The sequence below is a fragment of the Ictidomys tridecemlineatus genome, chromosome X, assembly GCF_052094955.1.
Source record: "Ictidomys tridecemlineatus isolate mIctTri1 chromosome X, mIctTri1.hap1, whole genome shotgun sequence".
Lineage (NCBI taxonomy): Eukaryota > Metazoa > Chordata > Mammalia > Rodentia > Sciuridae > Ictidomys > Ictidomys tridecemlineatus.
In genome coordinates this window covers 31,702,005-31,724,641 of record NC_135493.1, presented here as the reverse complement: position 1 = coordinate 31,724,641, position 22,637 = coordinate 31,702,005, and the positions used below count along the sequence as shown (strand labels likewise).

Below are 22,637 nucleotides of genomic sequence, written 5' to 3'. Positions count from 1 at the left end.
ATACAATCTTGTTAAATTCATTTCCCATCAAGTTAGTGTAATAAGTGTTTATTTAGCAACCTACTGTGTTCTTATACTTAAAGATATAATTCTAAATTTTTTAAATTTAAAAAAGAATGAGAGCTTCCCTCACAGTTTACAAGTGAGGACACTGAGAATAAAAGATATGCTTTCTTTCTCTCTCTCCCTCTCATATATATATATGATTGAATCCAGGGGCGCTTAAACACTGAGCCATATCCCTGATCCCCAGTCCTTTTTTTTTTTTTTAATTTTCAGACAATATCTTAGTAAGTTGCTTAGGGCCTCACTAAATTTCTGAGGCTGGCCTTGAATCTGTGATCCTTCTGTCTCAGCCTCCCATGCTGCTGGGATTACAGGTGTGAGTCATCGCACCTGGAAAAAAGGCTCAATATTTTTAAATATCAAATAACTTGATTCCCACCCCTGTATTCCCTTGACATCATACACTACTAAGAAACAATTATATATTATGTCCACTTAAAATTCTAAGCCCCAAAGGGAAAAAAAAGTGAAGCTGGGCATGGTGGTACACACTTATAATTCCAGCAACTGTGGAAGCTAAGGCAGGAGGATTTCAAGTTTGAGGCCAGAATCAGCACTTTAGCAAGACCCTGTCTCAAAATAAAAAAATAAAAATAAAAAGGGCTGTGGATATGGCTCAGTGATTAAGAACACCTGGGTTCAATCCCTGCTACCAAAAAGAGAAAAGAAAAAAGAAAAAGGGGGCTGGGGTTGTGGCTTAGTGGTAGAGTGCTTGCCTCACATGTGAGGCCCTGGGTTTGATTCTCAGCACCACATAAAAAATATACAAATAAAATGTAGGTATTGTGTCCAGGGATAACTAAAAATATATTTTAAAAAAAGAATAAGAAAAAACCTCTGAGCTTATTTCAATAATCTAAATTCCATCAGCGTATTTTACAGTTTTAAAGATTTCCACATAAAGTAAAATTTTTTAACTATAAGTAGGAGTTGATTTGGGGAAATACATGAAAACTGCCCCTACACCATCTAACCAAATAAAATAGCAACAAATAATTTTTGATCAAGGCTACAACTTCTGCAAGTATTTATTAAACACTTTCTATGCACAAATGCTGCATTATACACTATATGATACAAAATGCATTAGACACAGTCATTTTCTGAAAGATCTCCCTTAACAAACCATAAGCATCAACATCTCCCTTGAAATTACTTCAAGGGAGAACCAAATGTAATAAAATTCACTGTCGTTTTAAATAAGTTCAAAAGCAAAGAGACCCTCCCAGATCATCTGGTTGGTTTGATTGAGGGGCATGGAATTTGATCTCGGTATTGAAGAAAAAGTTGGATTTCAGTAGTCAAACAAGAGGACAATCTGGGTGACATTATTAGGTTAGCAATTTTAAAAGGTCCCTCTGACTAGAGTGTAAAAAATCCAATTGATTTCCTAATACTGCTAAATATTTCAAATTACTCCTAAATGTTTCACAAATCTATTTCCTATTCTTCATTACCACTGCCATCAACTTTGTTCAGACTCTTAATGTCTTTCTGCAACTACTATAATAGCTGAGTTTCTTAATTCCCCCCCCCATATTCCCCAAACAGTTCACACAGTCACCAAAGTGCTATTTCTAAAAGATGAATCTGACCAATCACATCACTCCCCTATTTGAAAGTTTCAGTAGATCCCTGAAGTCTATGGAGCATCCATACTGTTTTGAATGGCACATCAAACTCTTTTAAACTGGCCTCCACCATCTCTACAAATTCATCTCCAGCCTCTTCTTATTTTGTCTTTAGCATTACAAATAATAATTATCTAATTTTCATTAGTTCCATGAACATATCATTGCTTTTCCATGGCCCCATGCACTGTGGTAAAAGGTAAGATTAACATCAAACATTACTCAAAAATTAAGAGAATTACAGAATAGTTTGAAAGTCAGAGAGGCAACATGGTAAGATTTGAATTTTGAAAAGCAAACTCTATTGAGAAGAATGAATTGGCCAGCCAATCATTACAGGAATCCAGGCAAAAATGATAGTAGTTTGATATAAGGTAGAGGTTAAAAGGGATGGAGTAAAGGAAAGAGAACCTGAATAAATCCAGGGGCTGGGGCTGGGGCTCAGTGACAGAGTGTTTGCCTAGCACGTGTGAGACACTGGGTTTGATCCTTAGCATTGCATCAAAAAAAAAAAAACAAATATAATAAAGGCATGCTGTCCATCTACAACTACAAAAAATTTTAAAAACATAAACCCGGGGAGCCTACCACGACCCCCCAAGACAGAAGAGTATATTATGTTAGACACATTCAACAGCACCCTATATTTTCTTTTCCTAACACATGATAAACAGAATTGCTTGTTTGTATTCTCCACTAGACCAAATAATCATGTGTTGTGTTTCATTCACTTCTACATCCCTAGCACTTCACACAAAAGGTACTGCATGATATTTGATAAAGGCATAAAATGCAATCAAAATGCTTGGCTCTCTTTCTCTGGTTTTGCAAATACCAAGCAATATATTGTATTATGATTCATCTAACAAAGAGTACTTTTAAAAGACTGGAATGCTTCATTATGGAATCCCTTTTTAGATCTAGGAATGTTATCAGAAAATACCACAAGCAAATGACTCCTGTCACAACGTGTTCTCCTATACATACCCATAATGGGTGCATGAGGATTACGTTCAGATTAGGATACTGTTTGCAATGAAGCAAGCCACATACTCCTGTACTTTATAAAACACTGGAGTGAAACCATATATAAGGTAAAACATATGGATGGCAGACTACAAGATTTAAAATTTCCAAGATTCATAGACATTAACAACCTCTCCATTACCATCTCCAATTTAGTCCTTTATCTTTCCACCTGCTTTATTAGTTTTCAAGCAATTTTCTCTGTGATATATATATATATATATTATTATCTGACCACACTTCCACAAAATGTACAAATTCCACAAATTTGTACAAAATTCCACAAATAAGGATTTAGCCAGTTTTGTTGTTTTAGAAAGTGAATATGTTTAACATCTAGCAATTACACAATAAATATTTATTACATTGTAAACAAAAAATGATCTTTTTGAGTAGTCCATTCTTTATTCAGTAATAATTAATGGACAATTACTACATGAACTACATTGCCAGACATAAGCAGTAGTAATGGGATACAATTCAATTTTTGTTAAATTTATAGAATAATTTGAAGAGAATTTCTCTTTTCCCAATATTTAGCCTTTTAATCAAGGACTAGGTTGTGCTTCTCCATTTGTTAAATATCTTCTGTCTTATTTCTGGCTGGAATTTCAAATTTTTCCTCATATAAGTCCTTGACATTGTTGTTGGGATTATTATTAAATATTTATGTTTTAAGGCCATTTTAATTGTTTTCCATTATATCTTCTAAATGGCTATTTCTGACACAGATAAAAGGTGGTTTTCTTTAATTTTATTTATACCCAACCATTTATTACAATTTATTAACTGTCTCAAGTAAGTCTTTTCAAGATTTGGCTTTTATAGGTATATGAGCCTATCTCATATTTTTATGCATCTGTTTTTCATTGCATATATTTAAGTTAACAAAGCGTAATGTTTTGATACAGATAGACATGGTGAAAATATTCCTAATGTCAAGTGAATTGATATATCCATCACATTTCATAAGGTGCCTTTTTGCATATTCATAAAAGTACCTAAAATTTCCTCTCCTAGCAATTTTTAATAAATAATATGATATTACTAACTAGTGTCCTTATGCTATATTTCATATATCTAGACTTACTCATCATACCTAACTCTAAGTTTATACCCTATGATCTACTTCAACCCATTTCTTCCCACTACCCATCTTTGGAACCATCTTTCTACCCATTGCCGGGTTTCTGTTCTTGCAACTAAAAGGCTCAGGGGTCACTCCAGATAAACTGGGCTGACTGGGCTGCGCAAAATAACCACACAAGAGACACAAATACCTTTTTCTTTGGGGTCCCTGTGACGGCTCCTCTGACCTTAAGGGTCCGAAGAAAAAGAGAGAGAGAGAGAGAGAGAGCACGTGCTGACCCCTTTTATTAAGGAGAAGCTATTCAAATGAGGCAAGGGGTCAGGTTTCAGGGGGCTGAGTATCTTCATGATGTCCACTGTCAGCAGGTTGACTGACACCTGGGTAGGCCACACCCAAAGGCACATAAGAGGAGGGGACACACACAAGGCACTTCCATGGAACATTCTACCCTAAACAGGGCAAGGGGTTATATACAAAGGAACAGGTGAGCTTAGCTTCACCCATGGGGCTGTAGCAAGTCACACCCATGCACGAGACAACTACCACATTTCTGTGATTGAGCACCTCAGCACCCAGCCAGGGAGTGTGACCCATTCACATGCAAGGTTGGTCTCCCACACTACCCTGTTTCAATTTTGCCTTTTTTTGAGATTGTACATAAGTGAGATCATACAGTACTTTTCCTTGATACAGTACTTTCTCATTTAGCATAAAGTTTATGTAAGTGACTATACACAGTATTTTTTCTTTCATACAGTACTTTTTCATTTAGCATAAAGCCTTCCAAGTTCTTCCATGTTGTTGCAAACAGCAGTATCCCTTTTTTTTAAGAATAAATATTAATTCCTTTATCCATTTGTCCATTAAAATTTGTTCCCAAATCTTGGCTATTGTGAGTAACGCTGAAATGAACATGGGCACAAATATTTCTCAAAAGGTGTTGATTTCATTTTCTTTAGACATATACCCAACAGAGGGATAGCTGAGTCATGATAATTCTATATTAGTTTTTTAAGGAAGTGCCATACTGTTTTCTACAATAGTTTGTATTTACACAAAACTAGCTGCTATAAGTCAATCATTTGACATAGCCTCTTTATGCAATCAAGAGTCATGGTAAACAGATTATGTGTGAGTCGGTTATGTGACAGCATACCAACATACCATTTTATAGTATACTTTAAATATGAGAAGTAGTGCACTTCAAACTAATAAGTACAGTACATTCATAAACCAGTAAATTTGTCATTTACTATAATTATCAAGAACCTTATTCCATGCATAATTGTGCTGTACTTTTTTGGGGGGAAGGGTACTGGGGATAGAACGAAGGGGCACTCAACCACTGAGCCACATCCCCAGCCCTATTTTGTATTTATTTAAAGCCAGGGTCTCACTGAATTTCTTAGTGCCTCACTTTTGCTGAGGCTGGCTTTGAACTTTTGATCCTCCTGCCTCAGCCTCCCAAGCCACTGGGATTATAGACGTGCTACCGTGCCCGGTGTATGTGTTGTACTTTTATACAACAGGCAGAACAATCGGTATACTTATACCAGCATCACCAAAAATGTGAGCAATGAATTATTCTATAATGTTAGGATGGCTACATCATTAGACAATAAGAATTTTTAGCTCCATTATAATTCTATGAAACTTCTGTTGTATATGCAGTCTGTTGATGGAAATGGCATTATGTGGTATATGAATAAACAATATTTTTACATAATTTAAATCCCACATTTACATTTCAATAATACTAGCACTTATATATCACTCCCTCATACACTCTCTACACAAACACACACACAAAAAAAACACACACACACACAAATCCAAAGTTACACTTATTTAATTTTCACAACATTCTTGCAGTATAGGTACTATTTTTGACCCCATTTCAAAGATGAGAAATTTGAGGTACAGAACATTAAGAAACTTCCTGGGGCTGGGGTTGTGGCTCAGTGGTAGAGCTCTTGCCTAGCATGCATGAGGCACTGGGTTCAATCCCTGGCACCACATAAAAATAAAAACAAATAAAATAAAGGTATTTTAAAAAAAAAACTTCCTGAAGCCTACATTGCTCATAAGCAGCAGAGCCAGAACACAGACAATTCAAACATACTATTTTAAATAGCTCATCCAAACTGTACAATCAATTATCAAGAATAAGAAATTCCTTTACTTCTGAAAAACAAGGTTATAGTTTTTTTAAAAAAGAATATACTAGACAAATTAACAAGATAAATATAAATCCAATAAAAAGAAGAAACAAATGTGAAGAAATAATTTTAAAAGGTAGATATTTAACATTTTATCTCAATGTTTATGTTTCTTTAAACCATGAATTTAAAATTTTAAATTGATGTAGGAAGTTCTAAATGTCTCATAGGAATTCCATGAGACACATTTAACTGGATTTTTAGTAACAGAAATGTACATGCAATCACAGGACAATCCTATTTTAAAATAGGTTGTGGAGACTTTTCTTAAGTTATAGATACCTGTAGTTATTCACAGATATGCTTTTAAAACTGAAAGTTCAGATCAATATCTCCACTGACTGTATTCTAGGGGTTCACAATTTATATCAATTGTGTTTTCTAGTTATATTCTCTATTTTTCATTAGCTCCAGACATAGTCGCTAACATCCCCTTCATTCCATTTCTTTATTACTCAATCATGCTGTTATTCATTCATACAGCAAATGCTTCTTATTCTATTCTAGGTATTTAACAAATATTCATTGAGTATAGATAGGACAGACATTATATAAATAAGGTAACTTGTTTCCATAAATATACCGGTTATGAAGTATTGCAGCAACCAATTCCCCTCTATGCAGATGATCCATCACCTCTAAATGTTGGATAATGACCTGTTCAGAAGAAAAAAAGCCAATATTTATTATAAAAGTCAATACTATAACTTCCAAAATTTGCTATTTTTAATGTTTTTGTATATTTCAGGCTTAATTTAAAGGCAAAATGTGTGTTCTGGTACCTAATGCCCATATTACATCTTACAAAAATTAAGAAACTCACTCCATCACAATGGCAATTATCAACAGTAAATATTGGTGAGGATGTGGGGAAAAGGTTCACTCATACTTTGCTGGTGGGACTGCAAGTTGGTGCAACCACTATGAAAAGCAGTATGAAGATTCCTTAGAAAACTTAGAATGGTGACCATCATATTCCACCATCCTTGTTACTCCCCTACCCCCTCCCTTTCCCTCCCACCCCTCTTCCCTATCTTGAATTCATATGAAGACTTGAATTGGATGTCAACATACTTAATATAAAAACAGAAATACAAAACGCATGATACTTATGTGTATTAAGAATTATAATGAAAATAATAATAATAATAATGTTACCCTAGATTAGGTAGAGGGAAGTGAAAGGAGGGGAAGGAAAAGGATGTGGGGATAAGAAAAATAGTAGAATGAAACAGACATTATTACTGTATGTATATATGTGACTGTATGACCAATGTGATTCTACAATATGTATACTCAGAAATTATATCCCATCTATGTATGATACATCAAAGTATATAAATGCAGTCTACTGTCATGTATAACTATTAAAACAAATAAAAATAATAATAATAAAAGAAAACTTAGAATGGAATCACCTTTGGCATATACCCAAAGGACTTAAAATCAGCATACTATAGAGACAGGGCCACATCAATGTTTACAGCAGCTCAATTCACAATAGCTAAGATATGGAACCAACCTAGGTGCTCTTCAACAGATGGATGGATAAAGAAAATGTGGTATATACACAATGGATTATTACTCAGCCATAAAGAAAACTGAATTTATGGCATTTGCCAGGAAATGGATGGAACTAGAAACTATCATACTGAGTGAAATAAACCAACCCCAAAGAAATCGAAGGCTGAATGTTCTCCCTGATATGTAGATGCTAACACACAAAAATGGAGGGGAAGGAAAGAATAGAAGTTCATTGAATTAGACAAAGGGTAAGGAAGGGAAGGGAGGGGGTGAGGAAAAGGAAAGACAGTAGAATGGATCAGACATAACTTTCCTATACTCATATATGAATACACGACTAGTGAAACTCCACATGATGTTCAACCACAAGAATGGGATCCAAATTGGAATGAGTTATACTCCATGTACTTACTATGTCAAAATACACCCTCTGTCTTGTATATCTAAAAACAAGAAATAAAAGATGACATAGACACAATTATAACTAAATTAGAAGCTGCTTTTGCTAAAAGCACTATGTATTGGGCCTGCAGATGCCTAATGGATAAATAAAAGCAGGAAAAAATGTTAAAAAAAGAAAATTAATCTTTTATAAAAGCAAAATAGTCTATATATGATTCACTCAATTGTGCATCATTAAATAGAATGACTAAATTTCATGTAAAATCATTAATTAACAAGTATCCATGGAAATTCAACCAAGTATAGAGGAAGTTAGATTAAACAAAGAAACAGAAGGCCTGAGGAGTCTGGAAAGCTGGATTAGACAAGAGAAGTTACCAGGAAAGAATTGAGGCAACTATTTGCCAAGTAGATACAAAAACAACACTAATTTTCTTGTTACCAGGGGGACATGGGGAGGTCTGAAAAGCCCAAAAATGGAGGCCACAATATTAGAAGTAGATGCACAAAATACAGACTAGAAAGTTATAATATGTTATATCCTTAAAGACATAAAATAGTGAGTAATAATGTTATTTTTCTTCACCTGGACAGAATTGGTGGTTGTTTTTATGGGAAAAGAGCAGGTGAGTGTTGGTAAACTGACCTGTATAAAATATATTTCTTTCCAGCAATACCAATAAATTGCATTGCAAAGGTAAAGTATATTTTATATATTTATCCTATTTATTTCAAGTATACCAGGAAGCAAATGTATATTTTACTTAACTATTCCTTGTAAATAAAATCAACTTCTATTGGTAAGATAAAAATATATTAAATGCAATTATTTCATTCATAAAACTGTTTGCTATAAAGCTATGCAGACTTCAAATAATTAAGTAAGCCAGGGGGATTCTTCATTATCTCCAGCCCTCACTTTAAGGAAAAGTAGTAGAAGGAGAGAAAGTACTCTTATTTGGGGGGGTCTTCATAACTCTAAAAAGGAAATAAATGCAATGACAATATAGAATTCATATTTATTTGAGCTATCATATCTGATTATAATCCTGTTATTATAAGAAATCAGGTAGCCAAACAAAATGAAAATTTTTAAAGCATCTTGAAATTAACTGACCTTAGATTGCCCTTTCTAAAAAGGCTTAATTGGAACTGGGGATGTGGCTCAAGCGGTAATGCGCTCGTCTGGCATGTGTGGGGCGCTGGGTTCGATCCTCAGCACCACATAAAAAATAAAGATGTTGTGTCCACTGAAAACTGAGAAATAAATATTAAAAACTTTCTCTCTTTCTCCTATCTTTAAAAAAAGGCTTAAGTGATGAGAGAATTTTGACACAGTGAGAACTTTATTTTTAGAGAGAGAGAGAGAGAGAGGGAGAGAATTTTAATATTTATTTTTTAGTTCTTGGCGGACACAACATCTTTGTTGGTATGTGGTGCTGAGGATCGAACCCAGGCCGCATGCATGCCAGGCGAGCACACTACCGCTTGAGCCACATCCCCAGCCCCAACACAGTGAGAACTTTTTATTTTCTTTAGTATTCACATTTAGGAAATATTGAAAAGGGGAAAACCAACTATATCGAGATTACTACTAGGAATCTAATAATGTAAAATTAAGTAATTCATACGCAGTTTCACTAACTGAATCTAGCATGAAGCATATATTCCCAAAGTTAGGCATGCAAACTTTCTCTTAATCTCTGCTATGTTTTATGTCTCTCTAAATGTGTTATGGTGGAAACTTGATCCCCAATATGGCAATGATGGAAGCTGGGGTCTAATGGGAGGTATTTGGCCTAAGGGGGCATGGCACCACCCTCATGAATGGATTAATGTCATTATTGTGGGAGTGGGTTCCTTATAAAAGGACAGGTTTGTCCATCTTTTACACATATGTATTCATTCTCATTCTCTCCCCCCCCCCGCTCCCGCCCTCTCTCTCTCTCTCCCTCCCTCCCTCTCTCTTCTCCCTCCCTCCCTCCCTCTTCCCCCTCCCCCTCCACTCCACCTTCCACCAAAGGATGATGCAGCAAAAATGCCCTTATCAGCTGCTGGCCCCTTGATCTTGGTCCTTCTTCCTACTGAATGAACTAGGAAGAATAAACTTCTTTCTTTATAAATTTGCCAGTCTCAGGTATTCTGTTACAGTAGCACAAAATAGATGTTTGGGGAAAAAATTCCAACATATGAGAATGGGCCACCAAAAACAGGTGGCATAAAACCTAAGAAATAGGCAGGATTGCACCAGGTGCAATTTTGGGAAACTTATAGACAGAAGCATGTCTTAGGCAGCAGCAAGGCATTTGTATTCCCATACCTCAAGGTAGGTGGAAGGGGGTTAGTTTATATGCTAAGCTAGACAAAGGTGAGCCATACCCAACTGGAATGCATCTGGCCTTCCTCAAAAACTATTAACATGTTCAACATCAGTTATGAAATACTCCCAGCATCAGTGGCTAGCACAACTCACTTAGTTAACAATCTTAATGACTCCTTTTGTCCTATAGGGCTTGGGATGCATGTCTGGGTCACTTAGCATGCAAAATGGCAATTACAACCAAGATGGATGTAGTCATGTCAAACTGGATCAAACTGGATCCCTACAACAGACCTATGCAATTTCCTTGTTTCAACTAATACCCCTGCTGCACCTGGATCTCTAAGAATTGAGCTGTCCCTCTGAAACTTTCCAGATAGCAAAACTTCTAGTCTCCTGAACAGTAGGATATGGGGTGGTAGGACATGGGACTCCAGCCACTTACTATGAAGACTTCTAACAAACAAACCATGTTTCAAACTCATGACATATTCCTATTTCCCAGAGTTGGTGACTCCAAGTTTTGAGATATTAAGAATTTTATTGCAAGAATTAGTTGGCCTTTCTTACACTTTCATGTAAAATGAGATATTGAAATGGTAACTTCTTTGCTCTAAGTAAAAATTAGTTTGAACTTCACATGACTCAATGCTTCAAATTCTGTTCTTTTTGTGTTCATGAGTTTTTCCATTTTCTTATTCTCACTTTAATGAAATTAAGAAGGGAAAGTAAGTAAACACATATAAACAAATTTAAGTGGGATTTAACTTAAACCAATTTAAAAACCAGATTATTAAATATATGCATATATTTATATAAAATAGTATGTTTACAATATATAAAAATAAAATATTTTTATATATTAAATAGATTGATCAAGTATATAGATAGAGATATTTGAACATTCATACTGGCCTCAATATGGGGGTTGATTAGAAAGAAAAGTATGACTACCAGTTAAGAAACTACTTCCAGAGTCAAGGCATGAGCCAAGAGCCCAGACAAGGACTATGGGACAGGCAAAGGAGAATTAGTATTTACTGACTAAAAGATCACTGACAAATATTACAGGATTAAGGAGACATCAAAGATAAAATCATAAAATCTATTTAGGTAATGGGGATGATATCAAATAACAGGATATAGAGAGGAAGGAAAAACATTGAAAGGAGAATAAAATTTGATGTAGATATATTTAATCTAACAAAGGACACACTAGGCAGTCAAGTGATGAGATTGGGAAGTATTATCAAGAGTGTTTTTGCCCTGAGAAGACAGAATTCCAATGAAACAGAGGGAGACACTAGAGCAAGAAAGAGATAGGGAGAATAGGTAATGAAAAAATTAAGGGAATTATGAGATAAAAGCTAAGAATTAATCTAATCCTAATTCTAGATAGGGAAGAGGGGTGGGAGGGAAAGGGAGGGGGAAGGGGATTAGCAAGAATTGTGGAATGTGATGGTCATCATACAAAATACATGTATGAAAATTTGAATTTGGGGCCAACATTCCTTATTTACATACAGAGAGATGAAAAATCTTGGTATATATGTGTACTAAGAATTGTAATGCAAAAAAAAGAGTACATGTATAATGGCATAAGTTGGCATGAACATACTTTATATACAGAGATATGAAAAATTGTGCTCTATATGTGTAATAAGGATTGTAATGCATTCCACTGTTGTGTATTTAATAAATAAATAAATAAAAAGCTAAAGAAGAGTAGTTTAAAATTATCCAACAGTTTCAAGTTTAGCTGAGACCAAGTAAGGTACAGCTACTTGACTTGACAATTATAAATGAGTAGTGACCTTTTTAAAAGAGTAGTTTCAGTATCAGTAAGGAGGAATCACAATATAGTGTTTTGAAAAAAATAAATCATAAATTTTTTCAAGATTTTTGTGAGAAACTCAAATACAAAAATTTTATGGTAAGTATGGACGTTCAAATGACTAAAGGAAAAAATGATTAAATAAATTATTGGGGGACAACTGGATAACCTTTGCTTTGTTGTTTGGTTTTTTAAAAAGGATTTTTTTTTATTTTTAAAGGCATAAGGTTGTATATTACTTTCCTTCTCACCTTAAAACAAATTCCTAAAGGACTTAAAGGTCAAAAATATGAATCTAAAATAATACCCAAAGAAAACTCAAATGATTTTTTTATAATTATCCTGTAGAGAAGGCTAACCAGCACTCCAAAACCAGAAATCTAATTACAGAAAATCTAAATGTCTATACTTCAAATATATCAAAATCCAAAAGAAATATCATGTATATTGTGAACATTATTTCCTAGTTTATCATTATTTTTTATTAATAAAAAAATCCTTTTTAAAAAACCAAACAACAAAGCAAAGGTTATCCAGTTATCCAATTTTATTCTCCTTTCAATGTTTTTCCTTCCTCTCTATATCCTGTTATTTGATATCATCCCCATTACCTAGTTTATCAATCTCCTAGTTTATCAATTTCTTTTGTTTAAAGGGCTAATACTTTTAATTTACACACAAATTAATTAGTAAAAACAATAAAAGTGAGCACATAATATAAACAAGAAGCACATAAATGAAATACAAATAATTTTGAAATAAATAAATCCTATCTAAATGAAAGCACTGTATTCATCTATGAAATACATACAAACAGACACACACATACACACAAAGTCTGTTTATATCTTTTATTTCTGAGAGGAATATGGGTTAGGGGGAAATGTGTACTTTTCATTGTATATTTTCTATACAAATTATTTTGAAATTAATAAAAGAAAGAGGATATGGCAGAAGAAATAAGGAGTGGCCATGAAAGAGAAAACTTAAGAAGGTATGGTATCCTAGAAGACAAAATAAAGTGTTATATGAAGAAAGGCATAAATGAGTTGCATAGCATGTGTCCACTGGGTTCAATTCTCAGCTCCACATAAAAATAAAATAAAGTTAATATAAAAAAAGAAAGGAGTAAATGAGTGTGTCCGATGGTGCTGAGAGATTAAGAATTGAGAAATGACAATTCACTTTGGTTATATAGGGACCACTATAGATCTTGTTAAAAGTACAATGTGTCAAAATGCATTCTACTGTCACGTATAACTAATTAGAACAAATTAATTTTTTTTCAAAAGTGGGTTATGTGGAATGACAAAGAAGAAGGATGACTAAGGTTGGTCCAAGAATGAATGAGAGGGGAGCTGGGGATGTGGCTCAAGCGGTAGCGCGCTCGCCTAGCATGCGTGTGGCCCGAGTTCCATCCTCAGCACCACATACAAACAAAGATGTTGTGTCTGCTGAAAAACTAAAAAAAAAAATACATATTAAAAAAAAAGAATGAATGAGAGAAAAGGAAAGAAACTACATACAAATCTAACAAGAAGCTTTCTTTTAAGAATGAAATTATGGGGCTAGGTATACAGCTCAGTTGGTAGAGTGTTTGCCTTGCACTGGGTTCAATCCCCAGCACCACCAAAAAAAAAAAAAAAAAGAATGAAAGTATGGCATTTGCTGGTAAATGGATGGAACTAGAGATTATCATGCTAAGTTAAATAAGCCAATCCCAAAGAAACAAAGGCTGAATATTATTTCTGATATGCAGATGCTGATTCACAATAGGCAGGAGTGGGAGATGAAGGTTCACTGGATTGGATGGGGGAGTGAGGGGAAGGGAGGGGGATGGGAATGGGAAAGACAGTAGAATGAATTGGACATAACTTTCTTATGAATATGCAACCGATATAACTCCATATCATGTACAACAACAAAAATGGGAAGTTATACTCCATGTATGTAAGATATGTCAAAAAATTCTATTGTCACATATAATGACAAATTAAAATTTTTTAAATGTAAAAAGAAGCTTTCTTTTATAAAGAACAGAGAAATGGATGATAGTTGTAATGAGATATAAGGTGGAAGTAATTAACATTTTAATTGTTTCATAAGGGGAGATATGGAACAAGTATATTTAAAAAGCATGACACTAAATAAAATGTAAACTAAAAAGTACAATAGCATTTACATACATTTCAAAAGCACATAATCCTCCCTCTCTCCAACAATCCTCATTTTCCCCTCCATACACACATATGTGCATTGCATATGTGTATGTGCATTTCAAACTGTCGAAAAACTATATCTAAAAAGAACAAATTAGAAATAAATAAAAAGAGAGCCATGAGAATGATAAACAATAAGTTTGGGATAGTAGTTGTCTCAAGAAAGAAGGGAGAAGAATTCAATTGTGAAGGTTGCCTCACCTGTATCCTTTTTTGTTAAGGATCTGAAACAAAAATGGCAAAAAGATAAAGTTCTACATGGCCAAATGGTGGCTACTGTACTCTTCTGTGTGCTTAAAATATTTTATTTAAAAAGAAATTAAAAGTAGAAACAATCTCTCTACTCTAAAATAGGGATTCTTGTAGGTAAGCAGACAAAACATGATACCTAAAGGCCAGCATATTTTAAAAAGAGTTTTCAATGAAAAAAAAAAAGACATGACTAAAGTATAACCTCGAAGCATTATAATTAAAAAGACACACTTCTCCCTGGACATGATATCCTCATGAATAAAAGGGAAATTAATCATTACTCAGAGCACACAACCGACAAAGACCTAATTGCAGTTTCACCCTCAAAATATTCTACTTAGCTCACCAGAAATAAAACTGACAAAACTGCTTCTGATAGTTAGATATCTTGCATAAGTTCAAGTAATTTTGCTCATGAGGATTTCAGTAATTCACCAATCTAATATTTGTCAAGCACCTATCATACAGATAATATTTCAAATAGAGGTTCCAGTTTATGATTTAACATTTAATTAAAACTTACTGTATCACTCTTTCCTTCTATAAGAACCAATAGCTTTAAAAGTAATGAGGTTTGTGATATCAGTAACCTATTTCATACCACATAAGGTAAGCCCTGCTTATAAACCAAACTGATATTATATAAAAGAAATTTTAGGGTTTCTATTATAGTCTGTCTTCAAGTAAAATTTTGATAAGTACTGTGATAAGAAAAGAAAGCTGACAGAAAGGATTATTGAAAAATGCTAAGCACTACAAAAATCGAAAAACTGCAAAATCCAGAAAAATTGCACATAATTGCACTCCTCCGAGTCAAGTTATATATAGCAGCACCACTAAAAATTCAAAACCATCTTGAAATCACACAATCAGAAGTTTAAGAAACAGAATTGTGTTCTTAGGGGTTCATTAGACAAATGTTGATATTTTTTAATGTCACAGAGTATTATAGAGTCATTTAGCTTATGTTTCCCTACCACCTGTGGCACTGAGGCAGTCTTACCTAAAACAGCAGAACACTGACTGTTGCGCTGGGTGGTGATTCTTTCCCTACAGTTTTCGTCCACGTCCAGCACAGAAGATTAACTATTCAGTCACTCAAGGGAAATTCTCAGGGAGTTAGAAATGAAACAGACATACAATTTACCTTTAAATGATGGCTCCTCTTGCTCTCTGCCTCAAGCTCCCCAAGGGGGAGCCAGGATCTACACAAGAGGCTAAAGAGAGAGAGCTCATGCGCAAGCATGCTTGGGAGTGGGCTTTTATTGGAGAACTCTAAATTCCGGGAAAAATCCCGTCCAATGAAGGTCAAGAGAGGTAGGGTTGCAAGGACAGGTGAGGTGATTGGGTCCCTGGGGTTGTGGAGAGACACGCCTCTACAGGAAGACATGGTTACTAGAACCCTTTAAGTACAGGGCAGTGTAGCAGCATGGCTGCCGCCTTTGATGCCACATCGCCCAGCAGGGCAGTTAATTCAGTCACATGGGAGGTTGGTCTCCCACATATAGTAAATCTAAAAATGAATGTCTTTCCCATTCCCATCCCCCTCCTTTCCCCTCAGTCATGTGATATGCTTCAATATAAGCACTCTAACTGTAACACTATAAAATTCAACAGTTGCACTATACTAAAGAGTGCACCTGAAGATGGTTTCAAAACATAATCTTTTAAGCAAATGATCAGCCTACCTGGTAACCAGCATCTTATACTCCAAACAGTGGGACCAGAGAGGTGCAATAATAGGCATGTCTAGGCCTAACTCCCATCAAAACCACTGGACTCCCACGTTCCATAAGATTCTCCCTTTCCTTGGTGGGGTGCCAGGGTGGCTGATATACTTTTCTCAGTACTTTCCATTTTCTGGCTACAGTCACTGAAGCAATCTGCTTATGTCATCATCATGTACTTACTACCATCCTGTTCTCAACTGCTATAAATACACACCATATACATGCTGTTCCACTGCTTTTTGCAGTAATATCACTCCATGTTTCTCAACAAGATTCTTCAGTAGTCCCTGTCATATTGTCACTCATAATAGGCATCAGGAATGCTTTTGGAGTATCTTGTTGGCTTGGGTCATCACTGCAATTGGCCGTTTTTACTGATGTTGAAATTACTGCCCCTTGTATTAATGTAATTTTATCTGATTTTATAATAGTTGCTGCTTTCTTATTGTAAGTACTAAATTTCATCTAACATTTATTGAGTGCCAAATGCAGGCATAGCTGATTTCATTTATTGCATTTTCATAGTGCTAGAACCCTTACTTACCTATGTAAGTGACACTGTACTGTCTCTTTTTTTTAATTTTTTAATTGTTGATGGACCTTTATTTTTTATAATTATATGTAGTGCTGAGAATTGAGCCCAGTGCCTCACACATGCTAGGCAAGCACTCCACCACTGAGCCACAACCCCAGCCCCCATACTATCTCTTTTAATCCGGTTATTCTTAATATTTTTCTCTCTTCCTCCCTGCTCCCATCTGTTCCCCCAATCATCTAATTAAGGAATTAAGAAAATATGAGTGTGTGCATATCATGTGATTTCCCTCCCTATATTACTCTTGGAAATTAGCAATTTGTCCCAGCCTATTCAGTCAATGTTCATTCTACATAATCCAGAGTCCTGTTATATGCACATATTGCATGAAAAAAAATAGATTTGAGAAGTTAATTATAGGTAACAAAAAATAAAAAATTTTTTATATCAGTGGCCCACAAACGTAAGCATACATCAGAATCCCTGAGAGAAGTGCTAAAACACAAATTGCTATGCAGAGTTTCTCATTCAGTTAGTAAGGGATGGGTCCAGAGAATTTACATTCTAACAAGTTCCCAAAGTATTTTCTGCTGCACCATCATGGATGGCAGTCCTGGAACTAATGATTAATAGCTAATATTATAGTTCTTATAGAAAGTTAAAAAGAATTGACTGAAAAATTTGCAAAGTGAAAGGCCCACTACAAGAATATCAACTCCATATAGACAAGGATTTTTTATATTACACTAGTATCATTTTCTAAATGTAGTGGGGAAAAAAACATCCCTCCAAAGCAGCAAAATTTGTAGAATATCTAGAAATAAGTCTCAAAATATATGTTGAAAATAAAACTTTGCTGAAGAACATACAAGAATATAGGACCTGGAAAATGGATACATACCATATCCAAGGACAAACTCAAAATCATAAAGATGTGGCTGGGCATGGTGGAGCACACCTCTAATCCCAGCAGCTCAGAAGGCTGTGGCATGAGGATTGTGAGTTCAAAGCCAGCCTTAGCAATTTGGTGAGGCCCTAAGCAACTCAGCAAGATCCTGTCTCTAAAATAAAACATATGAAAAAAAAATGGCTGGGGATGTGGCTCAAGTGGTTATGTGCCCCCAGGTTCAATCCATAGTACCCACCAAAAATCATAAAGATGTAATTTTCTGACAAAATTAACATCGTATATAAATTCAATGCAATTCTAATCAAATCCACAAAGGGTCAGAATTGGGGAGGGGTGAAGATTTTCTATGCTGAACCTATAGTTCATTGAGAAAATTGAACATATAAAAATTGTTCACAAAATTTAAAAAAGAAAAGTAAGGGTGAAATTTTTCTCAATTGCTATTAAAACATACTATTAAGGTATAGTAACTCTAACAATGTAACCCTAGTATGGGAACAAACAAGGATCTTGATAAAACATATCTAAAAATACATCCAAATACAGACAGTTATTAACTAAAATATATCCAAATACAGATAGTTATTAACTAAATCATGAATATGGCACTTGAAATCAGTAAGGATAAATATGAACTTTTTAAAAACTGGTTTAAGAGAAGCTGGCTATGGTAGGGGGTGGTTAAAATCCTAACTGTACTACAAATACACATTAAAGACAGATTAAATATTTGCATAAGGTGGAACTGAAAAAGTAGTAGAAAATAAAGAATATTTTAATGGGGAACAAATAAAATCTAAGGTCTGACACAAACCTCAAAGTCCATAAAGAACAACGGTTTATAAGTTTGCTGGTTTAAAATAAAGGTTACAATTCTATAAGTGTGAGAAGCCCAGTGAAAAATTATTGAACAGACCTTTCATAGAAGAAGAATGACAACAAAGAATAAGCATAAAAATATTCAAACTCAATTGTGTGTGTGTGTATATATATGTGTAGAAAGAAATTGAGAGAAAATCCACAGCCATACCAAAGACACATTAGTGGCATCCATTATTGTTCTTTTTAACATTTTTATGCTCAAAATAAATAAGGCATCTCTCAGGTCCTACTAGTCATACAAAATAGTATTTTGCCATGAAAAAAACATGGCAAATAAGAAAGACAATGAGTGAGAAGAAAGGAAAGACCTTATAGAAAAATTTTAAGCTGAAATCAATAGAGAAATTGAGGGGAGATAAATAAAAATGTGGTGAGTATTTTATAGGTAAAAGTAACTAAGGGGATTTATGTATCCAAGTTTCCAATTTGGGGTAATTAAGCAAGCAGGTGCAGGTTGTTTTTTCCTTTATCTCCATACTAGCAGGCCATAATTCAATTTGTCCTCCATGTTCTAAAGGGTAAAATTCTTAAGTGGTTTTATGTTACAGTAATCACCTTACCAGAAATCTGTTTATTCAAGCAAAATGAGATTCATATGCTATCTTAAAACTAAAATGTCTACATCTCTACTATAATGGAATATTATGAAGTTCCAAGTGATTCTTGAATTCTAGATGCAAGCCAGCATTTTTATAACATGATATTCTTCTAGTGTAATAAAAGTACAAAATTGAATCACTTTCTTTTATTCACACAAGAGGCCTCGAATTTGAAGGATTCTGGTTTTTTAACTTACTGTATAGATAAAATCTAAAGTTCATTCTCTAAACACTAAGCCACATCTAAGCAATAGAAAGACATAAAAATATTTGTTTACCATTGACTATAGCACTTATTCAAAAAGAAAAAAAATATCATTCCCCCAAACAATTTAGATCAATATGAATGAAGAACAATCTTTAAGGTATACTAAATTTATTTTTAATCTGACTCCTCATATTCTTCAACATTACACTAAAAAGTATTTACTTTTCAAACAATACAATGCTGCATAACATCTCTTTCGGTCATAATTCACACGGCCTAATTAAATTACAAATAGCAATTAAAACCAGTTTTGACATGGTGTGGTGACACATGCCTGTATTCTCAGCCACTAGGGTGGGTAAGGCAGGAGAATCACTTGAGCCCAAGAGTTCTAGGACAACACAGGCAATATAGCTTCTCTCTCTCTCTCTCTCTCTCTCTCTCTCTCTCTCTCTCTCTCTCTCTCTCTCTCTCTCTGAAAATTAGGTTTTATTAAAAGCCAGGAACCTCATAGTTTCCAAAAGCTTCATCTCAGAAAAGCTTTGGGAAGAGGAAAACTTTTAAAGGGGGAAAGGATGCATTAGGACAAAAGGACAAAAGACAGAATTTCACAGCTTTACAACAGGATTTACAGTAGAGTCATCCTAGCACAGAGGAATTTCACAGGTTTTGACTTCCTCCAAGTGCCTGGAGCCTTCCTTTTCACACCAAAAAGAACTGAGACTTCCTGGGACTAGCATCTGCATCTTCCTAATTCCGTAGGAGGGGGAACCCCCAATTCATCTGGCATCCATGTCATCTGCCTAGTAAACACAGAGATCAGATATTTAGTCTTAAAGGAGGCAAATTCTGAAATAATAGCTCTGCCTAAGGGAAGGACTTCAATGTTTGTGTAAGAACTCTCTTTCCATAACCTCCCAGCTGTTTATATTTTTGGTGGGGTTTAACAAGTGACTCCACATTATTTTCCCTTCTGTCTCTAAAAGATGTCATCTGAAGACTGTGGATTATTTGCCAAAACACCTTGACCTCGACATTGCAGGAACTTTCTGCCATTCTGTCATCTGAGTGGTCCCACATCAACAGTTTAAGTCAGTAACAGAAGGCCCCTCTTTAGCCAATTGTACACAACAGAAGGTTTTTAGAAACATGAATTTTTAGGCCAGAAAAACACAAAATATCAATAAGAGCAAAGCAATCCCATTTTTACATAAAATTTGAACTAATAAACACAATCTTTTTCATTTTATCATCTTTACCCAAAGAAAAACAACTTATCTGTATCAAGATAAATCACCATCTGGGTAGAAAGCATATTTAGAATTTAGATACATTTTACAAAATTGTAAAAACTCTGAAGAGAATTAATGTCATTCCATCAAATAAGACCATCCATATGCACTTAAACGTACTTTGTAAACTAAGTCACAACATAATATAAGCAGATTAATTGAGAAAACACATTTTTTTAAAATAGCCATCCTTATACATATCCTATATTAAAATCTTTAATTTTAAATTTATCTTGAGATGGCATTTTTATGTTTCATTTATTGATGACCAATTATTTCATCCTTATTTACTACAGATACTTCTCACAAAAAATAATAACTACAGCAATAGAGAAGGCATTATGATTAGAGAATTTAGTAACTTAATAAAACAATTGTTACCTACACAACAATCACAATTAACAGTGTTATATGTAGAATGTCAGATTTTTAAATCTTTAGATCATTTGTGTCAATAAAATGTATGATATTATTGTAAAAAGTTTAAATACAAACCAAGAGACTTTATACAACAAATGAAGATTTTAATAAATCTTAAAACTTATGACTTAATTTTCTTTTAAATGTTAAAAGCACAATAAAAACCAGCAAAAACAAAAGAAATTATCTTTTTTAAAGAACAACATAAAATCTTTATATGTCATTTATTGATAACCAATTATTTTATCCAGTTATGAAACAATAAGAAATTATCTTAATAAAACACAAAATCTTTGTTCTTCAGGCCAGTTCTTTGTAACCTTTATTAAGTGTGTGATCCAATCACTGCCAAACTGTTGAATCCTTATTTCCAAATGCACTTTAAAAGTTACTTTCAATCTTTTAGAATTTAATAAGAATTACTAAATTTAAGCATTACTAGACTTTTGACAAGATGGCAAAAAAATCTAACATTTCAAGAAAGCCATGAAGCACCTTGCTGGTTAGAATAATAAAATCCAGACAGCTTGTACAGCACATATAGAACCATAAATGGAAATTACTTGAGTTGTTCTATAAACAACACTATATAAACTCATTTTAAACTCCAGATTAGCAGAGCAACTAAAGTTAGTTTATAGAGAATTGTAAACATACTTTTAATCTGCTTTTACTAAGGCTTATTAACATCAATTTCACACTGTTGGTGGGATTGTAAATTAGCACGATTTTATATTTAACAATCACAAATTTAGAGCCTGAATGTCAACATGAACCTTTTCTAACAAGGAAATTGTAAAATTAAAGGAAGTAAACTACTTGAATAGCATTTAAGGTTATTAAATGAAGGTATAGACAGGTATCGCTATACTGCCTGATTCACTCTTCTGCTTAGAATTGCTTTTGCTATTCTGAGTCTTTTATTTTTCCATATGAATTTCATGATTGCTTTCTCTATTTCTACAAGAAATGCCGTTGGGATTTTGATTGGCATTGCTTTAAACCTATAGGGAACTTTTGGTAAAATCGCCATTTTGATGATGTTAGTTCTGCCTATCCATGAATAGGGTATATTTTTCCATCTTCCAAGATCTTCTTTATTTCTCTCTTTAGGGTTCTGTAGTTTTCATTGTATAAATCTTTCACCTCTTTTGTTAGGTTGATTCCCAAGTATTTTATTTATTTATTTATTTTTTTTGAGGATATTGTGAATGGGGTGGTGGTCATCATTTCCATTTCAGAAGATTTGTCGCTGATATACAGGAATGCCTTTGATTTATGCATGTTGATTTTATATCCTGCCACTTTGCTGAATTCATTTATTAGCTCTAGTAGTTTCTTTGTAGACCCTTTTGGGTCTGCTAGGTATAGAATCATGTCATCCACAAATAGTGATAATTTAAGTTCTTCTTTTCCTATTTTTATGCCTTTAATTTCTTTCGTCTGTCTAATTGGGCCAAGGAACTGAACAAACACTT

General features: G+C 34.2%; 1 protein-coding gene across 5 annotated transcripts in view; it reads right to left on the bottom strand.

Annotated features, from left to right (window-relative positions):
- Klhl13 (kelch like family member 13) overlaps nt 1-22,637 on the bottom strand; it is a 181,854-nt gene that overhangs the window by 102,485 nt on the left and 56,732 nt on the right. For 4 of the 5 annotated variants that reach the window (XM_040284640.2, XM_005319397.3, XM_078034336.1 and 1 more), the window contains exon 2: nt 6,616-6,689. The exons of the other annotated variant lie outside the window; for it this stretch is intronic. In XM_040284640.2, the coding sequence (XP_040140574.1) occupies nt 6,616-6,665 (50 nt within the window). In that variant the 5' untranslated portion in view covers nt 6,666-6,689. The remainder of the gene's footprint in view (nt 1-6,615; nt 6,690-22,637) is intronic. 5 annotated transcript variants of the gene reach the window in all.